Source organism: Lepus europaeus, chromosome 6 (genome assembly GCF_033115175.1).
Source record: "Lepus europaeus isolate LE1 chromosome 6, mLepTim1.pri, whole genome shotgun sequence".
In the NCBI taxonomy this organism is placed as follows: Eukaryota; Metazoa; Chordata; class Mammalia; order Lagomorpha; family Leporidae; genus Lepus; species Lepus europaeus.
In genome coordinates, this window is record NC_084832.1 from 74,914,158 (window position 1) to 74,938,811 (window position 24,654).

A 24,654-nucleotide genomic window follows, 5' to 3' on the forward strand; every position below is an offset into this window, starting at 1 on the left:
TTAAAGACAGAGATCCTACATGATATTTTTAAAAAATTGATTAATTTTCTATGCAATTTCCAATTTAACACCAGGATTTTTTTCATTTTCAATTATCTTTATATAGAGAAGATTGATTCAGTATATACTAAGTAAGGATTTCATCAGTTTGCACCCACACAGAAACACAAAGTGTAAAAATACTGTTTCAGTACTAGTTATAGTATTACTTCACATTGGACAACACATTAAGGACAGATCCCACATGGGATGTAAGTACACAGTGACTCCTGTTGTTGATTTAACAATTTGACACTCTTGTTTATGGCATCAGTAATCTCCCTAGGCTCTAGTCATGAGTTGCCAAGGCTATGGAAGCCTTTAGGGTAGGCTGACTTCGATCTTATTCTGACAGGGTCATAGTCAAAGTGGAAGTTCTCTCCTCCCTTCACAGAAAGGTACCTCCTACTTTGATGGCCCTGTTCTTTCCACTGGGATCTCACTTGCAGAGATCTTTCATTTAGGTCTTCTTCTTCTTCTTTTTTCTTTTCTTTTCCATGGTATCTTGGCTTTCCATGCCTAAAATACTCTCATGGGCTCTTGAGCCAGATCCGAATGCCTTAAGGGCTGATTCTGAGGCCAGAGTGTTATTTAGGACATCTGCCATTCTATGAGTCTGCTGCTGTGTCTCCTACTTCCCATGTTGGATTGTTCTCTCCTTTTTTGGTTCTATCAGTTAGTATCAGCAGATACTAGTCTTGTTTGTGTGATCCCTTAGACCTATCAGTGCTTTTCAAACGATTCCAAAATATTGAATAGGATGGAATTCTGCCAAACTCTCATCACTTTGATACCAAAACCAAAGACATGACATGCAAACTAAAAACCTACATCCTTAAGGAACATACATGCAAAGATTCTCAACAAAATACTAACGAACCAAAATCAAAACCACATCAAAAAGATCATATACCACGACCAAGTGGGCCCTGTCAGAATGGCTAAAATCCAAAGACAGCAAATAACAAATGCTGATGAGGATGTGGACAAAGGGGAACACTTAGACACTGTTGGTGGGAATGTAAATTAGTGCAGCCACTGTGGAAAACAGCACAGGATTTCTTATAAAACTAGAAATAGACTTGCCATGCGATCCAGCAATCCCACTCTTGGGTACATACAAACACATTATATCACCATGTTTATAGCGGCACTGTTCACATTCACCAAAGTATGGAAACAACCAAGGTCCATCATCAGATGAATGGATAAAGAAAATGTGGTATACATATAAAATTAAATAGGACTCAGCTATAAAAAATAAATTCTACCAAATGCCTCAAAATGGTTGCACCTGGAGGTCATGATGCTGAGTGAAATAGTCAGACACAAAAAGACAAATACTGCATGTTCTCTATGTGAGCTAAAAGTTTTTTTTAAAAAAAGGGAGGGGTTGGGGGAGTCGTCGCTGTGGCACGGCAGGTAAACACCCTGGCCTGAAGAGCCAGCATCCCATATGGGCGCCGGTTCAAGACCTGGCTGCTCCACTTCTGATCTAGCTCTCTGCCATGGCCTGGGAAAGCAGCAGAAGATGGCCCAAGTGCTTGGGTCCCTGTACCCATGTGGGAGACCTGGAAGAAGCTCCTGGCTCCTGGCTTCAGATCAGCTCAGCTCAGGCCATTGTGGCCAACTGGGGAGTGAACCAGCAGATGGAAGACCTCTCTCTCTGTGTAACTCTTTCAAATAAATAAATAAATCTTTAAAAAAACAAAAACAAAAACAAAAACAAAACAGAAAGGCCTTGTGTATCAATGTTGTGCAAATGTGGTTTTGTAAAACTTTGTTTCATACCTTTGTCAAACCAATGGTTAAGAATGCTATAATACTATAGTTTTAATGATCTGTGATTAGCTTAAAATTTACCCTATAGGGGTGAAATGATTATTTTTCCATTCAATTATTATTAACAGCCATTTTCTATATCCCCACTATGCTAGGGTCTTTTTGCTTTTTACTTGTGAAACTTCTTATTAGGTGAAGCATTAAGTCTTTTTAATGTAATACAAATTTAAAATGTTACCTCAAAAACTTAGAAAAGGAGAGGAAGGAAGGGTGGGAGGAGAGAGGGAAAAATCATATCCTTAGAATTGTATTCATGAACTATATTGAATGTGTTAACAATTTTAAGAAAAAAAAAAAAAAGACTTCTAAGTATTTCAGTTTCAAGATTTTTCTCCACCTAAGTGTCACCTATTCTTGTTTGTTTGTTTACCCGAGAAGTAGAGAAACTGAGAAAGACAGACATATATGTCATCCATTGATCCACTCCTCAAATGCCCACAACAACCAGGGCTGGGCCACAATAGAACTATAAACTCAAGCATGGTCTCCCACACAGATGACAAGAACCAATTACTTGAGTCAGCATTACTTATGCCTCCCAGAGTATGCATTAGCAGGAAGCTAGTTTGCCTTTTTAAGCTTATGTGCAGAACGATCTCTTTATTTTATTGCTGCAGTGATTACTACGATGAAGAAAGTCCCCTTTTCCCCAAGTTCATATCTGTATAGTAAAATTACCAAAGTTGGTTAGATGTGTGTGTGTATATATGTGTGTATATGTATATACATACACACACACACACACACACCTACAGATGGATTCCATTTCCAATTGCTTTTCTTATTTTTCTAAGACTACAAAAGCAATGGTTTAGTGTCTTCTTTTTCACTGTTATACCTCTGACAACTTCTCTGTCTTTTCAATTGATCAAATATTTTAAAATAATATTAAATAATAGTGGTGGCAGCAGGTTGCTCATTTTATCCTCAAATATTTATCATCTCTTTTTTGGTAAAAACATTAAAAATCCTTTTCAGCTTTAAAAAAAAATTATATATACAGTGCATCAGGATCATCTATAGTTATCTTACTGTGTAAGAGAACACCAGAACTTCTTTCTCCTACTTAAGTTTAACTTAATACCAGTTAATCAACCTTTCCCATTTCCTACCTTTACCCAGCCTCTGGTAACCACCATTCCACTCTCAAGTTCTACAAAATCAATTTTTTTAGGTTCCACGTTTGTCTTTCATTGCCTGGTTGATCCCATTTAACATAATGACAAGATTTCATCTTTTTGTGGATGAGTAGTATTCCATTATTTGTTATATATCACATTTTCTTTATCCATTCATCATTTGATGAATGTTTAAGCTGTTTCCACTTCTTGGCTGTTGTAAATAGTGTTGCAATGAACGTGGGAGTACAGATATCTCTTCAACAGACTGAGTCCATTTTCTTTGGTTATATACCTAGTAATGAGATTGTTGTATCATATAGTGGTTCTTTTTTAATACTGTTTTTAAAAACTGCCATACTGCTTTCTGTAACAGCCGTACTATTTACATTTCTAGATACAGTGTTCGAACATTCCCTTTTCTTAATACACTAACCAGCTCTTGTTCTTTTTGAAACAGCCAATCTAACTGGAATGAGGTGGTATCACATTGTGATTTTGATTTGCATTTCCTTTATAATTAGCGATATTAAGCATATTTGCATATACCTGACCATCTGCATGTTTTCCTTTGAAAAATCCCCATGTCTATTGTCCTTTATATAACTGGATTATCTGTTCCTGTCCTATTCAACTGAGTTCTTTATACGCACTAGTTATTAACCCCTTGCTATATATCTGGTTTGCAACTGTTTTCTCCTATTCCGTAAGCTGTCTCTCGATTCTGTTAATGTTTCCTTTGCTGGGCAGTTGTTAAGTTTGATGAAATCCCCTAACCCTAATTTTATTTTGTTTCCTGTGCTTTTGGGATCTTGTCCATAAAACTTTTGTCCATTCCAATATGCAGAAATGTTTTCCCCTACATTTTCTTTGAATAGTTTAAGCCTTACATTTAGGTCTTTAATCCATTTTGTATTTGGTGAAAGATAGGGGTCTACTTAAATTCTTCTGCATATGAATATCCAACTTCCCCAAGACTCTTTAAGAGTAGACTGTCCTTTCTCTAATGCATGCTCTTGGAGTCTTTGTTGAGAATCAGTTTGATGTAAATATGTGGAATTATATCTAGGCTGTTTTTTAATGAGTGGTCCTTCTTCTGATATTATTTTTACTTGTTAGTAAGTATTTTTAGTTCAAAAAACTGTTTGATACATCTTGTAGAGCAGGTCTGATGATGAGAAATTCCAACTTTTGTTCGTCTGAAAATGTGTTTATTCCTTCTTCATACTGAAAGGATAGCGTTAATGGGTACTCCTTCAGTACTACAAAAGTCTCATCCCACTCACTCTCTCACGACCTGTAATGTTTCTGCCAAGAGGTCTGCTGTAAGGCAAACTGAGACACTCTTTTTTTTTTTTTTTTTTTTTTAAAGTGGGAGGTAGAAGTAGCAAAGTTTATTAGGGTAGGGACATCCGTAAAAACAGATGGGCACCTCTCCAGACAGGACCTGAGAGAGAGTGCCCAGTCGCTCAGACTGGGGGAGAGCAGGGCTGCATGGGTGAGGCCGGGGGGCGGGGGGGGGGGGGCCCTCAGCAAAGATGCAGAGAGCTGAGCGCGCAGTCCAGTTGAGGCTGGGGGTTTTTAAGGAGATGGGTCTTGCTTCCCCACCTCTGCTCCTCTTGGAACAAAGGGCTTTTTGGATGTAAATAGAAAAACTTCTCTTGAAGGTCTGAAACAAAGGACTTTATGGATGCAAATGCAAACTGAGACACTCTTATGTTATGTGTTACTTGTTTCTTTATTCTTGCAAGCTTGGAGAATATTCTCGTTGTCTTTTTTTTTTTTTTTTTTAAAGAAGTTTATTTCCTTTTCAAATTTTTTTTTTTACTTATTTATTTTATTTGGAAGGCAGAAAGAGAGAGAGAGAAACTGATATTTCCAGTCTTCTGGTTTACTCCTCAAATGTCCCCAGCAGCCAAGCCAGGGCTGAGCCAGGCCAAAGCTAGGAGTCAGAAACTCAATCCAGGTCTCTAACATTGGTGGCCAAGGACCAGAAGGCACACTGGAATGAAGTCAGAATTTGAAGCAGAGCTGGGACTGAAACACAAGCATTCTGATATGAGATGCAAGTGCCAGCGTCATAAGCACGGTGCCAAATGCTCACCTCTCTCTTTACCTTTTATCTTTAACATTGGAGCGCTTGATCATAGTATGTCTTGAGATAAACTTGGTTGAACTGAATCTTATTGATGACTTCCAACCTTCCTGTGTCTGGATAGGTGTGCTTTCCTTTCAGTTTGGGAAGTTTTCTCTTATTGTGTCTTTGAATATGCTTTGTATTCCACTGAACTTCTCAAGTCCCTCTTGAGCTCCAGTATCTCAGTTATTTGTTCTTTAAATGCTGTCTCCAAAACTTTCTTCATTCCTTTTATTTTTTTTCTCCTGTGTATTTTCAAGTAGCCTGTCTTCAAATTAATTCTTTCCCTTGCCTGATCCATTTTGCTACCGATGCCTTCTATTATGTTAATTTTGCTTAATGTACTTCTCATCTCAAGGATTTGTGTATTTTTTACTTCTTTTTTACTTGAGAAGCAAAGAGAGCGAAGGCTCTCATCCACTCTTTCACTCGGAATGCTCACAATGGCCAACTAGGGCCAGCCCAAGACCAGGAAGCAGGAGCTCAGTCTGGGTCTCCCACACAGTTTGCAAGGACTAAACTACTTGTGTCATTATTTGCTGTATCCCAGGGTGCACAGTAGGCAAAAAATTGGAATCAGGAGCAGAGGTAAGACATAAATCCAGGTACAATGATATGGGATGCAGGCACCTTAACGGCTAGGCCAAATGTCTACCCCTGATTGTTAAAAATTACTTTGACTTCTCTGTCAGCATATTAATCATTTCTCTGTGTTTTCCTGAAACTCAATGAATTTCTTTCAAATAGCTCTGACACTCAGCCCTTTAGAATAAGTCTTTTTTTTCATCTGCTGGTTCACTCCCCAGATGGCCTCAAGAGCCCAGGGCTGGGCCAGGCCAAATCCAGGAGCTTCTTCCAGGTCTTTCATATAGGTGCATGGGCCCAAGGTCTTAGGCCACCCTCTGCTGCTTTCCCAGGCACATTAGCAGGGAGTTGGGTTGGAAGTGGAGCAGCAGGGACTCAAAATGATGCTGATGGGATGCTGAAGCTACAGGCCCTGGCTTTAACCTACTGTGTCACAGCACCAGTTCTAATAAATAAATCTTAAAATCATATATTAAGGGAGCCAGCATTGTGGTACAGTAGGTGAAGCCACCACTTGTGATGTCAACATCACATATAGGTGCCAGTTTAGAGTCCGAGCTGCTCCACTTCTGATCCAGTTCCCTGCTAATACATCTGGGAAAGCAGTTTCATGGTCCAACTGCTTGGGCCACTGCACTCATGCAGAAGACCTGGAAGATGCTCCCAGCTCCTGGATCTGGTCTGGCCCATCCCTGGCTATTGTGCCATTTGGGGAATAAACCAGGGAATGAAATCTCTCTTTCTCTCTTCTGTAACCCTTGACTTTCAAATAAATCAAAATGAATTTTAAAAAAATACCTTAATCATAATAACAATAAAACAGCAGCAACAATTCATTTGGGCAAGATCATTTACTCCATCAAAGCTAATAAGTGTCCACAGAGATACTAATCTGTTATTTAGAAAACATTTAGAGCTAACTGGAAAGTCAAAACGAGTCAAATTATTAAGTCCATCGAGAAGTTATTGACAAAGATACCTCTATCTGTACTAAAATTCTAACAAATTGGTCTTCAAATGACAAACTGTAACTATCATACAAGTTATCATTTCTATTAAGATTTAAAAACTGGGGCCAGTGGGACCAGTGCTACAGCATAACAGGTAAAGCTGCCACCTGTAATGCTGGCATTCTACGTGGGTGCCAGTTCATCTCCTGGCTGCTCCACTTCCAATCCAGCTCCCTGCTAATGGCCTGAAAAAGGCATTAGAGGATGATCCAAGTGTTGGACACCTGCAACCCATGTGGGAGACCTGGAAGAAGCTCTTGGCTCCTGGCTTCGGTCTGGCCCAGCCCCAGCGGCCATCTGGGGAGTTAATAAGCAAATTAAACATCTCTCTCTGTCTCTTTCTCTAACTCTTTCAAATAAGTAAATAGGTCTTTAAAAATAAAACAACTGAAGCAAGCGTGGTGGTGCAGTGTGTTAAGCATCCCGTCTGAGCTCTGGTTTGAGTCCAGGCTGTTCACTTCAAATTCAGCCCCCTGCAAATGTATCTGGGACAGCGGTGGAAGACTGACCAAGTACGTGGGGCCCTACCACCTACATGGGAGACCTGGCTGGAGTTCAAGTCCTCCTGGCTTTGGTCTGACCCAGCCCATAGCTGTTGCAGTCATATGGGGAGTGATCTAACACTCCCGTACTCTGTAATCCTGCCTTTCAAATAAACAAAAAATATTTATAAACTGAAAAAAAGACTATGAAAAGTGTTAAGATTTCCTACCTTTACTAGCAGCTATGGTAAAAATGTCCAAGAAATCAACTAAATGGAGGAGACTTTAAGGACCTTCATTTCATTCCCCTTTTCCAAGGCTAAGTCTAAACACACTAAAAAAGCAAAACAAGCAAACAATGACAAAAACAAATTCCCAAAACAATCAAATGGGGGGTGGGGTGGGGAGAACAGTAGTTCTAAGAATGGAATTGGCATGTTTGATTCTAGAGACTTGAAGAAATAGGGTTATTTATCAGAATAACAAGAAACACATAAATCCATACAGTCCCATTACACAGTAGAAAATAATTATAAAGCCAAATTTGTAACCAAGGCCATAAAAAAAGTTAAATATGATGTCAACTGGTTTCAGTGTAAAAATTATTACTTATATGGTGATATTATTTATTTAAATTATTATAAAATTAAACCAAATATCTCACCCTTACAAGGTCAGAGTCGTCCCTTTTGTCACTTTTTCTTCCTGGCAAAGGTGAAGACATTGTGTAATCTTCATTTTCACTGTGATCCATTTCAGAACTATCAAGCCTTTTAATATAAACATTTGTAATTGTTATTATAATAAAATAAGTTTAAAAGCTTTTTCTGTTCCCTAGGGATTCAGTTATACTCTATCATATGTAGCACCAAATCCACAAGCAATGAAGGTCATTTAATACAGTAGGGAAATGAAAAACTTACAAATTTAATATTCTTCCTAATTTTTTAAAACCTACATTCTATTTTAGGGTAGGAATATAAACCAAATAAAAACTTTTCTGTTAGTTGGTTGGACTGGCCAATTGAAACCTGGCCTGTCTCCTGCTCCTCCCTATTTCCATTCCACTTTTCTCTCCATGGCATTTAACACTCTCTAAAAAATTATTTACTGATCACCTTCCCTGCTAAAATGTAAGCATGGATCTTTTGTCAATTTTACTTAGCAATGTAGGCTAAGCACTTGAAGCAGTACCTGGCATAGAATAGGCCTTCTATAAATACTTGTTAAATGAAATTCACATGCACAATCTCAAGAATTGGTATAAAGGTCTAAGCCTTTTGTCTTGAGAGGTATCATCTTTATCTGGCTTTTAACCATTTATACATTGTTGAATCCTAAACCTCAAACTCTAATCCAGCTACCATGAATTCTAAAGTCACATATTCTATTGTTCACTCAACAACATGAACTTCTAACAGATACCTGAACTTTAACACAGCCTAAAAAGTTATTTAGACATTCCTCACTTCCCCAACACACAAACATACACACACACCCTGCTGTTCTTCCAGGCTTCTGTATCTCAGGGAATGGTTCTTATTCAAGCAAAAAGCTCAGAATGCATCTGTACATCCTTCCTTTCCCTAACTGTTCACATCTAGTCAATACATCACCAAGACCATCTGGGTCTAACATCAACATAAATCCCAAATTTGACTATTTATCAGTTCCTCCCTCTTTATCTCTTCCCTAGATATTACTGTTAGTTGACTCCAAACTGGCTTTTCTATCTCAATTCTAGCTCCTTTATGTATAATTTCCACAAATCACCAGGGAAATATTTTTAAAAGCTAAAATTAGACCTCAAGACTCCACCAACATTTTCTAATCACACTTCAAAAAAAAATCCACATTACAAACCACAGTTCACAGGGTTCAAACATATTCTGGCTACCGCTAAACTTCATCTCTAATCATTTTCCCCTCATTTCTACTCTCTAGCCCAATTGGTCTCTCATACACAACAAGATCACTCCCTCGGAGAGAGTGATAGGATATGGAGGGAAAAAAGTAACAAGATAGATTTGGCAAAGGATGGAAGAAAGTTTAAAGAAAAGTACACAAAAAAGGTACATTAGGAAAATTAGTATACATTTGTACCAAGTAACAACAGGAAAAGAGGACAGGGTGAAACTGTCTTGAACACAAACAAAGGGAGCCAATTAAGATTTCTGGGCAATGGAATAACACGAAAACAGCAGCACTTAAAATAAGTTATTTAGTGGTGATACAACATACATAGTGAGAGAGTAAGAGGACTAAGGAAGGGAAACAGTGAAACACTACAAGACTTTTAAAAAGAGAATTAACTAAATGATAACAGAAAAGTAGAAAATTTTGTAAAAAAAAATTTGACAAAATAACTGAACAAATTATAAGTACGGGAAGAGGTCAAAGATAATTTTAAGGCTCTCAACCTATATAACTGGGCAAATAACATCATCTGACTACAATCAGGAAGTCTAGGAGAAAAATCACTAATTTAGGAAATATGCTGATGGAAAGTTTTTGGTGAGGTTATGTATGAAACTATCCACTGGAAAACTTTGTTATAGCTGAAGGGTTATTTAAATATTAGCCACTAAAATCTAGACATTAATACAAGGACCTAAAATAAATAAAAGCTAAAGGCACAATTTTTCTTCTGTACTAAATGCCATTCAACAACATATTCATTACAAAAAATTGGTAAGACATAACACAGTGACTTCACCCTTTATCAAATGGCTATGGACAACACAAAAGATAGTGTAGTTTTTTATAATAAATAAATAATGACATTTTAGTACTGTACAATGTTATGTTGCTAATGGATAGTGTCCTGAACCCTTATACTAAAATCAGTAAAATACTGAATTACTATTACTTTTTCTTAAAATGAAAAAAAATCACTTTAAAATTGTATTTTTAAGCAAAATATACCAGAGTGTAACATGATTTCCTTCCTGTTAGCTTATCATGAACACTGTTAGATTTGTGTGTATTCTTCAAGAACTTTCTAAGCATACTTCAAGAAATGTGAATATAAACCTTTTTATTTCATACTATCTTTTTAACTCAATACAAATATATTGTAGAAACTCTCCTATACTAGTTCAAACTTCATCATTTTTAATGACTACATATTCCACTGTATAGATGTACCACACTGTAACAGTTTTACAAGTGCTAGACACTGAGCCTGGAAGTAGTTCAACCATATTAACACAGATTACCTCAACATGCGTAAACATAAAAACACTAAAATGGCATACCTATTGAAAATGAGCAAGCAAATAAATATGAACTTGTGACTACCAATATTAAATAGAAAAGTTATAATTTTAATTTACTGATACTGAAAATCTGGGTTCCATCATTTTATCTCTGATAGCCTTGTTGGGATCCTTCAATGTAAAGTATGATACTTCTTATGCGCTTACCTCCCTTTTATTCTTCCAGGAGAGCTTGGATTTGAGCTACTGCTTGCATTGCTTACAGTTTCCATTCGTGATGATTTGGTCTGAGATTGTTTGCCTGCTGATGAAAGCGGCTTATTAACAGCTCCTAGAACATTGGTTGTTTTAGGCTGAAATGAGAAAAACAGGTCTCTATTTGGGTAAAAATTTTTTAAAAGTACATGTAAAAAAACTGTAAATATCTCTGTCAAAATATTTACATGTAATCATTAAAAATATGTATATTTTAAGCAAAAATCAGGATTATGCTTTGTCCCTTGAATGAATTAGAAACTTTAATATAAAGAGCCTAACAGCTGAGATTCTTGATTACTTGCAGGAAAAGGCCTGCAACAAAGAAACTAATAATTAGACTCCTGCTACAGAAGGACAGAGAATTTTATTTATTTTTATCCTGATATAAACATAACAAGTCTAAGGATCAAGTCTCTTAGGCTTTATTACAAGCTAAAATGTAAGTGAATGCATACTAGCTTGCATCTATATAGTAAATTGAAGATAATTAAGGATGATATTTTCTTCCTTTAGACACATAAATATTTAAAGAAATACAAAGTAACTCAATTATGCTAATAAACATAATAAAATAAACCACACAAAAATTAAAGTGATTTTCAAAACATACTTTTCCAGGAGTAAAAAATGATTTCATTTCTGGAGGCAGGTAATTTTTGGTGTTACTGAAATTCTACAAGCAAGAGAAAAAAAGAAGCAGAAGGTAAATACAGGAATATCATATCTATGAAGTGATTCAAAAACCAAAAAGTATAAATCAGTTTTTTTGTTATACTTAAAACAAATCAATTAAAACAAAATTTCAGCCATTCATTTTACTATTATAATAAGTTTAACCTGAGCTTATATCAACTAAAATATTAACAAAACATAGCTGAACTCACTACAGACCCAGAAGTTCATTGGAAAGCCCCTGCTTCTTGCATAACTTTCCAGTGAAGACACCATGGATACTCCGGTACCTTGCTCAGACCAAAGTAAATGCCTGAAGTAGATAGCTCTTTGACCCACTGGACAATTTACATGGCTGTTCTACACTTCTATATATTGTTGAGACCTTAATTCATATTTCGCTTTAAAAACAAAAAAAAAAAAAAAAGAGCATGGTGGTTGCCAGACTCACAGTTTTTCAATATGCTTAAAGAAAAATTTTGGAAAACCTTTCACATCTCATACAACACTTGAATTTTTTAGAGAGGTTTGCGAAACTCTCTTATACTCCCAAGGTTTTGGTCCTGTTCCAGTGTCTCTTCTCTGTCTGTTCCTCATCCAGTTATAAATCCCAATCAAGGATTTGTTATTTCAGACCACATCTCTATCAGCAGTCTCTTCTCCATTTTTTAATCAATGGACATTAACTCAAAAATCCATTTTGATCACATCTTCTTAGACTGGCTTAAAACTGAACACAAATTTTACATCATCGTAAATAATCTCTGAACTTTATCTGTATCCTTCTGTTTGGCCCATATTCATATCTTAAACCATATTTTTAAAACTCATGGCAACATTTCTACACCATTAGGATTGGGCCAACTCTTGATACTAATTCTTCCTGGTCTTTCCATAATGTAATACTGACAATACATTGCATTTCAACCTATACAAACAAAATCAAAAATAACTACCTTGTCAGGTTGGGTGAAAAAACGAGCTGGTAGTACCGGGTCTTTAGGAGACTCCAAACTGTACGTGGTACTCTTTGACATAATGATATTCATAGCAACATCACATACAGTATATAGTTTCTGCAACAGTATGAAGACAAAAATTAGGTACTTGAGTTGGCATCATAGACTCTGTGAATTAAGATTAATTCTAGAGCATGCATCAGTATAAACAGTAAACTAAACCAATGGTCAGTGTAAGCACTTTGGCTTATATCATTGTTTCTACTAATAACAGAATAACGGGGCTGGTGTTGTGGCCTAGCAGTTTAAGCTGCCTCCTACAGTGCCAGCATCCCTTATGGGCACTGGTTCAAGTCCCAATGCTTCACTTCCCATCCAGCTCACTGCTAATGAGCCTGGAAGAGCAGTGGAGGAAGGTCCAAGAGTTTGGGCCCCTATACACGTGTGGGAGACCCAGATCAAGCTCCTGGCTCCTGGTAGCTGTGGCCATTTGAGGAGGGAGCCAGCAGATGGAAGATTTCCCTGTCTGTCTCACTCTCTTTCTGTAACTCTGCCTTTCAAATAAATAAGTATTTTTTAAAAAATAATTGCTTTTAGATTTTCATTTCTAATTCTAATTACTACTAAAACAGAAAAACCAAAAACTATCCACAACAGAAGTTTCAAGCCTGAAAACCACATATTTAAATTAATATGGAACCACAATTATTTATAAAGAACTACATACCTCATTCATTTTTGCATCATCTGGTCCTTGGGCATCTTTTGTTTGCTTAATATTTTCTACCATCTTTCTGATAAATGCATGACTGTTGTTTTCATTTTTAGCCATTAATATCTCCAAAACAAACCAAAGACATCTAAGAACAATAAAAAAGAAATATAAAAGAAATTATTGGATAAATGCAATAATTTTATATTGGAACTAGATGATAACCAAAGCAGGTTTAAAAAAAAAAAGTTAAAAAGAAACACTTACAAATTAGTCATGAGGGAAAAGGGTTACAGTATGCAAACATACCCTAACCAGTCTGTAATGCAGATCTGAGCTCATAAGACCCCCTCTCAAGGTCTCACTAGATTTCCCAGAATGGTAGATATAAGAAAACATAAATGATGGAAAAATGAAGTGATCTTAACCCCCAGCAATGACAGGGAGGGAAGGCTGCCTAAAGAAATAGTTGGGCCAGCCGGCGCCGTGGCTCACTCGGCTAATCCTCCGCCTGCGGTGCAGGCACCCCTCAAATCCTGGTTGGGGCGCCGGATTCTGTCCCGGTTGCTCCTCTTCCAATCCAGCTCTCTGCTGTGGCCCGGGAGGGCAGTGGAGGATGGCCCAAGTGCTTGGGCCCTGCACCCACATGGGAGACCAGGAGAAGCACCTGGCTCCTGGCTTCGGATTGGCACAGCGCCAGCCATGGCGGCCATTAGGGGAGTGAACCAACGGAAGGAAGACCTTTCTCTCTGTCTCTCTCTGTCTATAACTCTCTCTCTCTCTCTCTTACTGTCTAACTCTGCCTGGCAAAAAAAAAAGAAAAGAAGAGAGAGAGAGAACAAAAGAAAAGAATGGAAGAACGGAAGAACGAAAGAACGAAAGAAAAAGTTGGGACATCAATTAAGTGAAACCTCTGATACTCAAGACTAACTGTAGTTAGTCCTGATGGGAAGTCTTCAACTCGATGCTTGTGTAACTACTTTATTAAACAGTAACAATCTTCAATAAATTAAACAGGAAAAACTCATGACTGACAAATACATACGTAATATCTGCTTTAATAAGAGAAAAGTTAAGTTTCAGCAGTCCAACTTAAAAAGAAGTTAATGAATTAAATGAGAGGGTGTTCAGCCTAGGGCTAAGATACCAGCAGCGCATATGCAAGTGCCTGGGTTCAACTGTTGGCTTGGGCTCTTGACTCCAGCTGGCAATTTAATGGTGATGGCTCAAGTCATCAGGATTCTGCCACCCACATGCCAGACCTGGATTGAATTCCAAGCTCCTGGCTCAGGCCTAGCCTAGCCCTGGTCTTTGTAGGCACTGGAATATGAACAAGCTTATCAGGGAACGTTCTTGCACATGTGGGCTCTAACTCTCTTCCTCTCAAAAAGAAAAAAAAATTTTTTAAAGTGAATTACATAAAAGTGTTTTGCCTCTATATTTTATAGACAGAGAGAGACAGAGTTATAGTTAACACAAAGGAGAAAAGTAATGGAAGATGATAGAGATAGAAATGTGAGGCAAGATATAATTCTAGAAGAGAAAAAATACCCTGTAGGATCTCAGTATGTATACATGTTCCTCTGAAGTGGCTCTTCAGTGGAATGCGGACTATTCACAGCTATACTGTGGCAATTTAAAAAAACAGCCAAAAGGTAATTTATGTTTTTAAAAAAATCAATGTTCTGTGATAAAGACAGATGGCTAACGTTTTCATTAGTTATAATCACCCTAAAACAGAATTCTTTGAGAGAACTATTTATTTTCTTAAAAATGAAAATTGTGGCCAAAAAGATAGTGAATTTTTTCCCTTGCCATAAAAAGTTATCAATAATTTTATTTTACTCTCCTGAGGTATTTCAAATATTTAACTATAAAATATTTCCGTGAATTAAGAAACCCAGACTTATTCTTTAATAGAAAGCTAAAGGCATAACATAATAATTCATTTAAAAGTATAAGCCGTGAGAGGAATGGGAGAAATAAAAGGAGTTTGAATAAAAAAAATATATTGGAAGCTGGGTATGGTTCATTAGTTGTGACAAAAATACTAACATGAGATATTAGTAGAGGAAATGAGGTGAGGGGCATTTGGGAACTCTTGAGATTACTACTTTACAAGTTTTGTTTTGTAAATTTAAAAGTATTCTAAATAAACTCTAAAAAGAAAAAATGGTAAGTCATCTTTCTATTATAATAGAAAGAGGATCATGATTTCCAGCTTATTTAGAGAACCAGGCTGGCCTTAAGAGGACTGAACTTCTCTATATACCACTATATTCCCCTAATAATCTCTGAAAGAATTACAAATGTCATAAACTACACAGAATCCATAATAAAGAATTAAGTTGGGGAAGTTCCTTGGTTATGAACTTGGCTTATTAAATGAGGCCATTATTCCTATGGAAGAAAATGATTACTGGAAAGACATGCTAACTATATGAGTGAGGGAGTTAACGATTCACCTCACATGAAAATCTAACACAAAGTTTCAGAAGAAAATAGGGAAATAAAAGACCTGAAATTTTTAATAGAAAAGAAAAATGCCTGACTCAGAGAAACACACTAAAGTATAATTATGCAAAATTAAGTTTTGGGAAATTGCATAACAAATATAATATGAAGAGTTGGCATGAAAAAAGAAATGAAATACTTCTATAAGCAAATTACAATTAAGATACCATTATCATCATTAAAGAAAAAAAAATCAACTTTCAGAAAGTAAGAGAAGGGGATGGAAAAAGTCTTACTCTTTAACATCTTTAAGTTGTTCAATATCTTGGACTTTGACATAATCTGGGTCATGTGCCAAAAGGTGAATTGTATACGGAACAACATACTCTGGTAGAAGAGACAATAATTTTTCTTTTTGGAGCGGAGAGGATTGTGCAAAGAAAGAGAAAAAACAACAAAAACATTCAAGTTAGAAAATTAAATCTTAACATATCTTCTCTCATACACTATATCCTGTATCCCAAGAGTTTATCACAATATGGCCAGGGGAAATAAGAAACCATACTGAAATAATCCATAGTGAGGTCCGTGATGAATTAAACAGTTTATTCATTCATCCATCACATGCCTATTAAATCCACTATGTGCTTAAGTTACAGACAAATATTTCAGTTTTCAAATGCATATGGAAGAAAACCTAAACAAACCACATTCAAGATCAACAGACATTTATTTATTCTTCCAGATACTATAAGCAATCCTATGTTTAACATTCTTTTGAGCTACTGAGCAAAATTTAAAACTTCTAGTAAATCTAGTTATTATGGTATAAAAACAGGAAGTAATGACTGATACTATTTGTTAAGAACAAATACAAAGCTCCAAATTTTCTTTCTATTGCTGATTTTGAAAATAGTGTTTAATACCAATTATTTGGAGGCAGATATAGAAGGAAAAAAAGTAACAAATTTCAAAACTCAGATTATATCCCATAAAATATTTATGGAGTTCTTCCTATGTTTCAGGTCTATTTTAGATTCTAAAATTATAAATAAGACTAAGTAAAGAGTTCACAGTACAACAGAAACAGAAATACTTTCATGTGGAAGGGACCCAAAAATAAGAGTAAGTATCACCTACTGTCTTTGGGCCATGCATTACGCCAGGAACTTTTTATACATAATTTTTTTAACCTTCACAACAACCATAAGAAATGAGCATAATTATACCAATTTTATCAACAGGAAACTAAAGCACAGATTAAGGAATCTAGGCAAACACAACCTGTAAATGGCAGAAGTGGGATGTAATTGCTGAGCCCTTTTTTCAAGATTAGGAAGGAAGATAAAGAGGATCACAGTAATGTGCTAATACCAAAACTATATTTTAAAGCATTTGAAAAGCACAAGCCACACTCCTTGGTTTTGTTTATCTATTTATAAGTCTGAAAGGGAGAGGCAATTTCCAGAAAGAACTAACAGAGAGAAAGAGGAAAAAAAAAAAAAAACCTACAAACTACAAATAATCTAGAATACATGGAGCAGCAAGTTCACAGCAAAAAGCTGACACCGAGAAGGTGTCACTCAGGCTGAGAGTAACCGCAAACGGCCATGCTGAGGCATTTCAACTTTATCCTATGAGCAATGGAGACTCAACATGGATTTTCGCAAGGCAGTCCTGTGACCTCCTTTAGAAGGGTTCATTTCATTAGCAAACTTGGCACATTATAGGGTGGTGGGCCAGAGGCAGGGGAACTTTTACAACAAGGAGGCAGTCAGGAGTATTACAGACTAATCAAGACTAATCCAAGTAAAACAGCAATGTAGGAAAGTAGAGGATAGAGATTCAAGACATCTGGAGGAAGAATTAACAGAATTTGGTAACTGATGGGGGGAGGAGGGAGCAGATAAAGAATGCCTCTGATTTCTGACTTGGATAACCATATACATCTTAATAAGATTTGTTAAGTAAGCTACAGAAGTCAAGAGGCAGACCAACTTAACCATGATGTGGTAACATAAACAGATGAAAAGTAGGCATGGGAGTTGGTGCTGTGGCGTAGTGGTTGAAGCCGCTGCCCGTGGCACTGGCATTCCATTTGGGCACCAGTTTGAGTCCCAGCTGCTCTGATCCAGCTCCCCACTAATGAACCTGGGAAAGCAGCAGAAGATGGCCCAAGTACTTGGGCTCCTGCACCCATGAGGGAGACCAGGATGAAGCTCCTGGCTTCAGTCTGGCTCAGCCTTGGCCATTGCCGCCAACTGGGATGTGAACCAGTAGATGGAACATCTCTCTCTCTGCCTCTCCTCAATCTCTCTCACTCTGTAACTCTTTCAAATACATAAATAAATCCTAAAAAAAAAAAAAAGTAGGCATATAAGTACCTGATGTTAATGTCAACTAAAGATGAGAACAAATAAGATATAAAAGACTTGTACTTTTTCCCAAAAAAGAAAGTGCTTAGACAATCTATATAAATGAACACATTTTATCCTTCTAATAAAAGCACCTCCAATGTCACTGATGATTTTCTCTGGCTACTTTATTCATTTATATAAAGAGATATACTCATTCAGTTCTATTTTTAAAATTTTCTATTTTACGAAAAGCAGTTATTGAAAAATGATTAAATTCTTGTTTAGTGAATGCCAACCAGAATAATAAATAACAATAAGAATCATTTTGTAGTCTAACAAACGAAAATGTATTGGCTGGGAAAGTGATTTTGCTATATGCTTACCACTAACAGCTGCATGCTGTTTCAGATATTCTCGTCTTACATTTATATTTTTTACCAAACACTGTCTAGCATGAGCTCGTCTCTCTTTTACAGGATCTTTTGCACAGAGGGCACAGATTGCCATATACTCAAGCGGAAGCCGTAATCGGGAAAGGCCTTTGTGAAGTTTCTGTGCAAACACTTGTCTTACTTGATAGCATTCGTCCTGTAAAGACACAATCATATCAATATTATACATATGGCAGCAAAGAGTAATAGCTTCACACATGAACTATGGTATATCAAGTAAAGCAAAGAGTAAAATGCAGCAAATTTATATATATAACCATTGCTTCATAGCTCACAAGACTGATATATTAAGACTTGAGTAAATTTCAAGGCTGGGCTAGTCATCTAGACTCTAATAACTATCTATTACATGTGTTAGAAAATTTCAAAGATATTTCTAAAACAGATAAAACTACCAAATGCAAGTCCATCCTGAGAAATAAACGACACAGACATAAATAAAGGCAAATCTTTATATGTATCAAAGGACTGCAGACAAAAATCTGTACAGAATTAAAAGAAGAAAAGAGATTGATTAGCAGTTAAAAGAGAACACGTTTGGGGAATAGCAGGTAAAGCTGCTGCCTGTGATGCTGGCATCCCACATGGGAGAATTTCCTGGTTCCTTGCTTCAGTCTGGCCCAGCCCTGGCCATTTTGGGGAGCAAACCAGAGGATAGAAGATCAATCTCTCGCTCTCTTTTTGTGTGTGTGTTTGTCTGTCTTTTCCTCTCTAGAAATCTGCCTTTCAAATAAAACACATCTTAAAACAAAATAAAAGGTCACATTTTATTAGAAGGTTGTATCTGAACCTTGGTTTGCAGAAAAGGCTGGATTTAATGTGTGGACTTGGGAGGATGAAAAGAAATTTAGAGGCAGCACACTGAAAAGCACAAAAAAGAAAAAGAAAAAATTGTTCAGCTTCATGGAAACAAAGGTAAGTAGAGAGTCTTAAGTACATAAGATCTTCAAATGCATATCTGAGTCTATTCACAGAAAATAAAAGTTTGGGCTCCCAGCTTCAGCCCTGCCACAGTCACGACCATTGCAGGCATTTGGGCCGTGAACCACTCAGTGGAAATGCCTCAAACTGCATCACATGCAAGCTTGCTGTCTATGTCTCTCAGATTTAAAAAGTAACAATAACGAAAGAATAATGAGCTGTGTCAAATGACACAAATGAAGAAAATGCAAACTAAGATCATTAGATTTAAGGAAAACAATGAAGGCAAACATGAAAATATGAGTAGGGAGGCAGTAGAGAAAAAATATGGATTACACTTTCTTAAGGTTTAGAGATTTTAAAAAGAGGAGACAGGCATATGGTTAAAGGAGTAGCAGAACTAAATTTTAAAAATTTGTTTATGATGGAGTAACTTGACAAATTTGTAAGTTGGAAGAAGATGCTAATAATTAACTTTTATCGATTATCACATGATCAACAGTAAACAGATTTCCAAAGCAATCAGAAAACTTAAGAAATCTGAATCCTCACTGTGGGAATTTGGTAGTTGAGGTAGGAATGTGTAATAAACACTATGTTAGAAAAGAGAATCTCTAAAAGTTAGTGTGAATGTTTTTGTAAATGGTATATAATTCACAGTTCTTACAAGCTTAGTTTGCCTGGTAAGTTTCAAACAAAGCCCAGTATATTTCCAGACTTTTTTCTTTTAATTTTCCACTTCAATGACAGCACCCATCCCCTAGAGAAATACCAGACCAAAAATCTGATAAATCAACAGACTGAATGGCTTACCAAGTGAAAAAAAATTACCTTTTTTCCTTAGAAATAGTATATACTTTTAAAACAATTTTCAGTTTCTTACAAAGTAACATTATCTCCAAAATTAAACTGGGAACTAAATCAGGAAGCTATGAGCTCCCTGAAATCTTATTTCTAGAATGGCTTTGTTTAATATCTGAACAATAGCAACTAAACTAAAACAAAATTTAAAAAAGGGTTTAGGATAACTTTTTTTTTTTTAAGATCTATTTAAAAGTCAGAGTTACAAAGAGAGAGGAGAGGCGGAGAGAGAGAGGTCTTCCATCCGCTGGTTCACTACCTAATTGGCTGCTACGGCCGAGCCACAGCCATCCGAAGCCAAGAGCCAGGAGCCTCTTCCAGGTCTCCCATCTCCCATATGGGCCATCTTCTACTGTTTTCCCAGGCCATAGCAGAGAGCTGAATCGGAAGAGGAGCAGCCAGGACTCAAACCGGCACCTATATGAGATACTGGCACTGCAGGTGGTGATTTTACCCACTATGCCACAGCACCGGCTAGAACAACTTTAAAAAATGAAGCATCGGCCGGCGCCGCGGCTCACTAGGCTAATCCTCCGCCTTGCGGCGCCAGCACACCAGGTTCTAGTCCCAGTTAGGGCACCGGATTCTGTCCCAGTTGCCCCTCTTCCAGGCCAGCTCTCTGCTGTGGCCAGGGAAGGCAGTGGAGAATGGCCCAAGTGCTTGGGCCCTGCACCCCATGGGAGACCAGGAGAAGCACCTGGCTCCTGGCTTTGGATCAGCGCGGTGTGCCGGCCACAACGGCCATTGGAGGGTGAACCAATGGCAAAAGGAAGACCTTTCTCTCTGTCTCTCTCTCTATCGACTCTGTCAAAAAGAAAAAAAAAAAAAAAAGGAAAACCTCATATTGGTCCCATATGCACTATTATGAAAGTATTTTTTATTTTCAAAAAAAATTTTTTAAAGCAGATGGCTCATTTCTTTTTTTTAAAGATTTATTTATTTATTTGAAAGGCAGAGTTACAGAGAGGCAGAGAGAGAGAGAAGTCTTCCATCCACTGGTTCATTCCCTAGATGGCCATAATACCCAGAGCTGTGTCAACCCGAAGGCAGGAGCCAGGAGATTCTTCCGGGTCTCCCATGTGGGTGCAGGGGCCCAAGGACTTGGGCCATCTTCTACTGCTCTCCCAGGCCATAGCAGAGAGCTGGACTGGAAATGGAACAGCCAGGACTCAAACTCATGCCCATATGGGATGCCGACACTGCAGGTGGTGGCTTTACCAGCTATGCCACAGTACTGGCCTCCAAAAATTTTTTTAAAGTTTTATTTATTGTCTTGAATGCAACTATAGTTCTAAAATGAATTGTAGTCTCCTGGGACAACAGGATGATGGCCCAAGTGCTACAGTCTTTGTTACTCTTATGGGACAGTTTCTGGATCCTAGGTGGTTTTTTTTTTTTTTTTTTTGGCAGGCAGAGTTAGACAGTGAGAGAGAAACAGAGAGAAAGGTCTTCCTTCTGTTGGTTCACCCCCCCAAATAGCTGCTACGGCCGGCGTGCCAATCCAAAGCCAGGAGCCAGGTGCTTCCTCCTGGTCTCCCATGCGGATGCAGAGCCCAAGCACTTGGGCCATCCTCCACTGCCTTCCTGGGCCACAGCAGAAAGCTGGACTGGAAGAAGAGCAACCGCCAGGACAGAATCCAGTGCCGCAACTGGGACTAGCACCTGGGGTGCCGGCACTGCAGATGGATTAGCCTAGTGAGCCGTGGCGCCAGCCCTGGATCCTAGTTTTGACCTGGCCCAACTCCAGCCTTTTTGGGGGCATTTGGGGAGCGAATCATTGGATAAAGGATCTCTCTCTCACTTCCTCTCTTTCTTATTCTCTCTCCCTCTCTCTTCCACTGTGCCTTTCAAATAACTAAACTTTTTTTTTTTTTAAATGAATTGTGGGGGCAGGCATTTGGCCTCGCAATTAAGATATCTGCATTTCACACAAAAACGCCTGCGTTCAACTCCTGGCCCAGTATCCAGATTCTGGCTTCTTGGTAGTGAAGACCCCAGGAGACACACAGTGAAGCTCAATTAGGTTCCTGCCACCCACATGGGAGACCTGGATTAAGCCGCTGGCTCCCTCTGAAGCTGATGCTGGCGTTTACGTACAGTACTAGCAGATGGATGCATTTAAGCATGCTTGCTGTTTCTCTCTGCCTCCTCAAATAAATACATTTGAAAAAATAAACAAGTCAATTGTCGTCTTCAACTGAGCCAGTGGAAACACGGTTCTTGACGGCAGAGCATCAGCCTTTTTCTTTAATTCTCTCAAGATGCTGAAAATTTCTAAAGTAATATAGTTTAAGGATAAAACTACTCTCAGAAATCCATAAACTAGGAATATGAATGTATAACAATCATGGTTCACAATCTGAAGCTTTAACAATCTTAAGTTTTAACTGAGTAATAAAGAAAACTTCTAGTCTAAAACTAGGTCTATACTGTTATCTTTATAGAACTATAAATTGCTATTTTTTCTTCATTTTAGGAACTAAATACAATCAATCCTCATTATTTGCATATTCTGTTATTTAGGAATTTGCCTAGTCAATAAAGTTTATAAGTAAGCCCAAAACCAATACTCTCAAGCAATGTTATGGTTATTTATAAGTGAATGTCCAGAGCAACAGAAAACAGGAGTAGCTTCATGTTTATGTCACCATCCAAAGTCAAACAAGGAGGTACTCTGCCCTGTTGCCACTCTCATACTGTAAATGGTGGTCCCTTTTGCAGACTATTTAGTACTACATTTTTCACATATTTTGTCCTTGGTGATTTTGCTTAAAATGATTCTCAGGCATAATGCTGAAAAGAGCTATCTAGTGTTCCTAAGCACAAGAACAAGGTGTAATGTGCCTTACAGAAAAAGCATATGTGCTAAATAAATTTTAGGAATGAGTTATAATGCTGTTAGCTTTGAGTTCAGTGTTAATAAAACAATAACATAAACTATAGAACTATACATACAACATATGTATATTGATTGATTGATGAAAATCTGATTAGAGGCTTGAAGGAATATAACCTTGTATTTCTTTTAGCAGAAATGGTTTAATATGGGCTAATTCAGTGTGTGTGATAACTTTAGGGAACAAAGAGCCCATCTTACTATGTTAGCAATCCAAAACTCAAATGACAGTTTTAGAACTCTAAAACCTTTTCATGTATAATTTTTGAAAAGATTCATTCAAGATTTTAACTTATGTATGACACGGGTTTTTGTCTTCCAGAAAGTTTTTTCACCATTTTCCTTACATTAATAGCTAATGCACATAGTTGATATTGCTCCAACGTGATGATTTCATGGTAACAGGGTTCTTGTGCCAGCTTCACAATAGCACTCCCAGCAGCAAGTCTCAGGCGTGACATATCTGGCTTACTGAAAAATATGCAAGAAACAGCGTAAATTATTTAATTCTTTACACAAGCATTCTTATGTTACATATCTACTTCTGTAAAAATTCTTCTAGCCAATAAAAAAAAATACAAAATGCTTTGTCTAAATGTTTGTGCCCTATCCCCCTGCCCAGGCCAAAAAATCTGTGTTGCAATCCCAAATGCCAAGGTGATGGTATTAGCATAGAGGACTTTCAGGCTGATTACGTCACGGGGATAAGATTAGTGTCCATTTAAGAGGTCTGATAAAATTAGTCTGTCCCTTTGGCATGTGAGAATACAGCACAATGTTCAGCAGTCTGCAGCTCTTGACACAATCCTCACCAAAACCCAAACACAGTGGCACCCTAATCTTTTAACTGCTCACAATGTAAGAAATAAATTTCTCTTACTTATAAGAAACTCAGGCTACAGTACTTTGTTATAGCAACCTGAACCAATTAAGAGAGATAATAACTTCATGATACTGAGCACTAGTTATGTTCACTTGGGAAATTGATGTTTAGTACCATCAAATGCCAGTGTCATGAAAGTTATATAATTTTCTCATGCTACACACAATATCTTAGTCAAGCCTAGAAGAAAAAAACTGTATAGTTGCTAAGTTGTAGGTATGCCACTAAGGATTTTAGTGTTATGTTAACCTATAGGTACTTTTTAAAAATAAAAATGTCCTTCAGCCAGAACTGTGGCGTGGGCCTCTGCCTGCAGTGCCGGCATCCCATATGGGCACAGGGTCCCAGCTGCTCCACTTCCAATTCAGCTTCCTGCTAGTGCATCTGGGAAAGCAGGGGAAGATGGTCCAATTCCTTGGGCTCCTGCACCCACAGAGACCCAGAAAAAGACCCTGGCTCTTGGCTCCTTGTTTTGGCCTGGCCCAGCCCTGGTCATTGCAGCCATTTTTGGAGTAAACCAGCAGATGGAAGCTATCTCTCTCTCCTTCTTTGCCTTTCAAATAAATAAATAAATCTTTAAAAAAAAGTCTTAACTTGCTAATATGTCAACCACAACTACTAAGCTAAGCACAAAACAAGTAGAATAAAAGCAATTACGGCAGATAAAACATCAAAATTCTTAGCTGGAATTCAACTTTTCAAATGTTAACGAAAGGGTCCTTTAAAGTTTAATGAATGAAAGTGCTAAAATAGGGCATACTTCATAGAATTATAACCAGCAGGGGCTGGTGCAGCAGG

General features: G+C 37.5%; 1 protein-coding gene across 5 annotated transcripts in view; it reads right to left on the reverse strand.

Annotated features, from left to right (window-relative positions):
• Nucleotides 1-24,654, reverse strand: part of PDS5B (PDS5 cohesin associated factor B) — a 203,743-nt gene that overhangs the window by 10,443 nt on the left and 168,646 nt on the right. For 3 of the 5 annotated variants that reach the window (XM_062194389.1, XM_062194385.1, XM_062194384.1), the window contains exons 24-31: nucleotides 23,321-23,444; nucleotides 18,227-18,431; nucleotides 15,783-15,897; nucleotides 13,048-13,180; nucleotides 12,318-12,437; nucleotides 11,300-11,362; nucleotides 10,639-10,784; nucleotides 7,878-7,983 (exon numbers count right to left, since the gene is read on the reverse strand). In XM_062194389.1, the coding sequence (XP_062050373.1) occupies nucleotides 7,878-7,983; nucleotides 10,639-10,784; nucleotides 11,300-11,362; nucleotides 12,318-12,437; nucleotides 13,048-13,180; nucleotides 15,783-15,897; nucleotides 18,227-18,431; nucleotides 23,321-23,444 (1,012 nt within the window). The remainder of the gene's footprint in view (nucleotides 1-7,877; nucleotides 7,984-10,638; nucleotides 10,785-11,299; nucleotides 11,363-12,317; nucleotides 12,438-13,047; nucleotides 13,181-15,782; nucleotides 15,898-18,226; nucleotides 18,432-23,320; nucleotides 23,445-24,654) is intronic. The other 2 variants (XM_062194387.1, XM_062194386.1) reach the window with 1 other exon arrangement.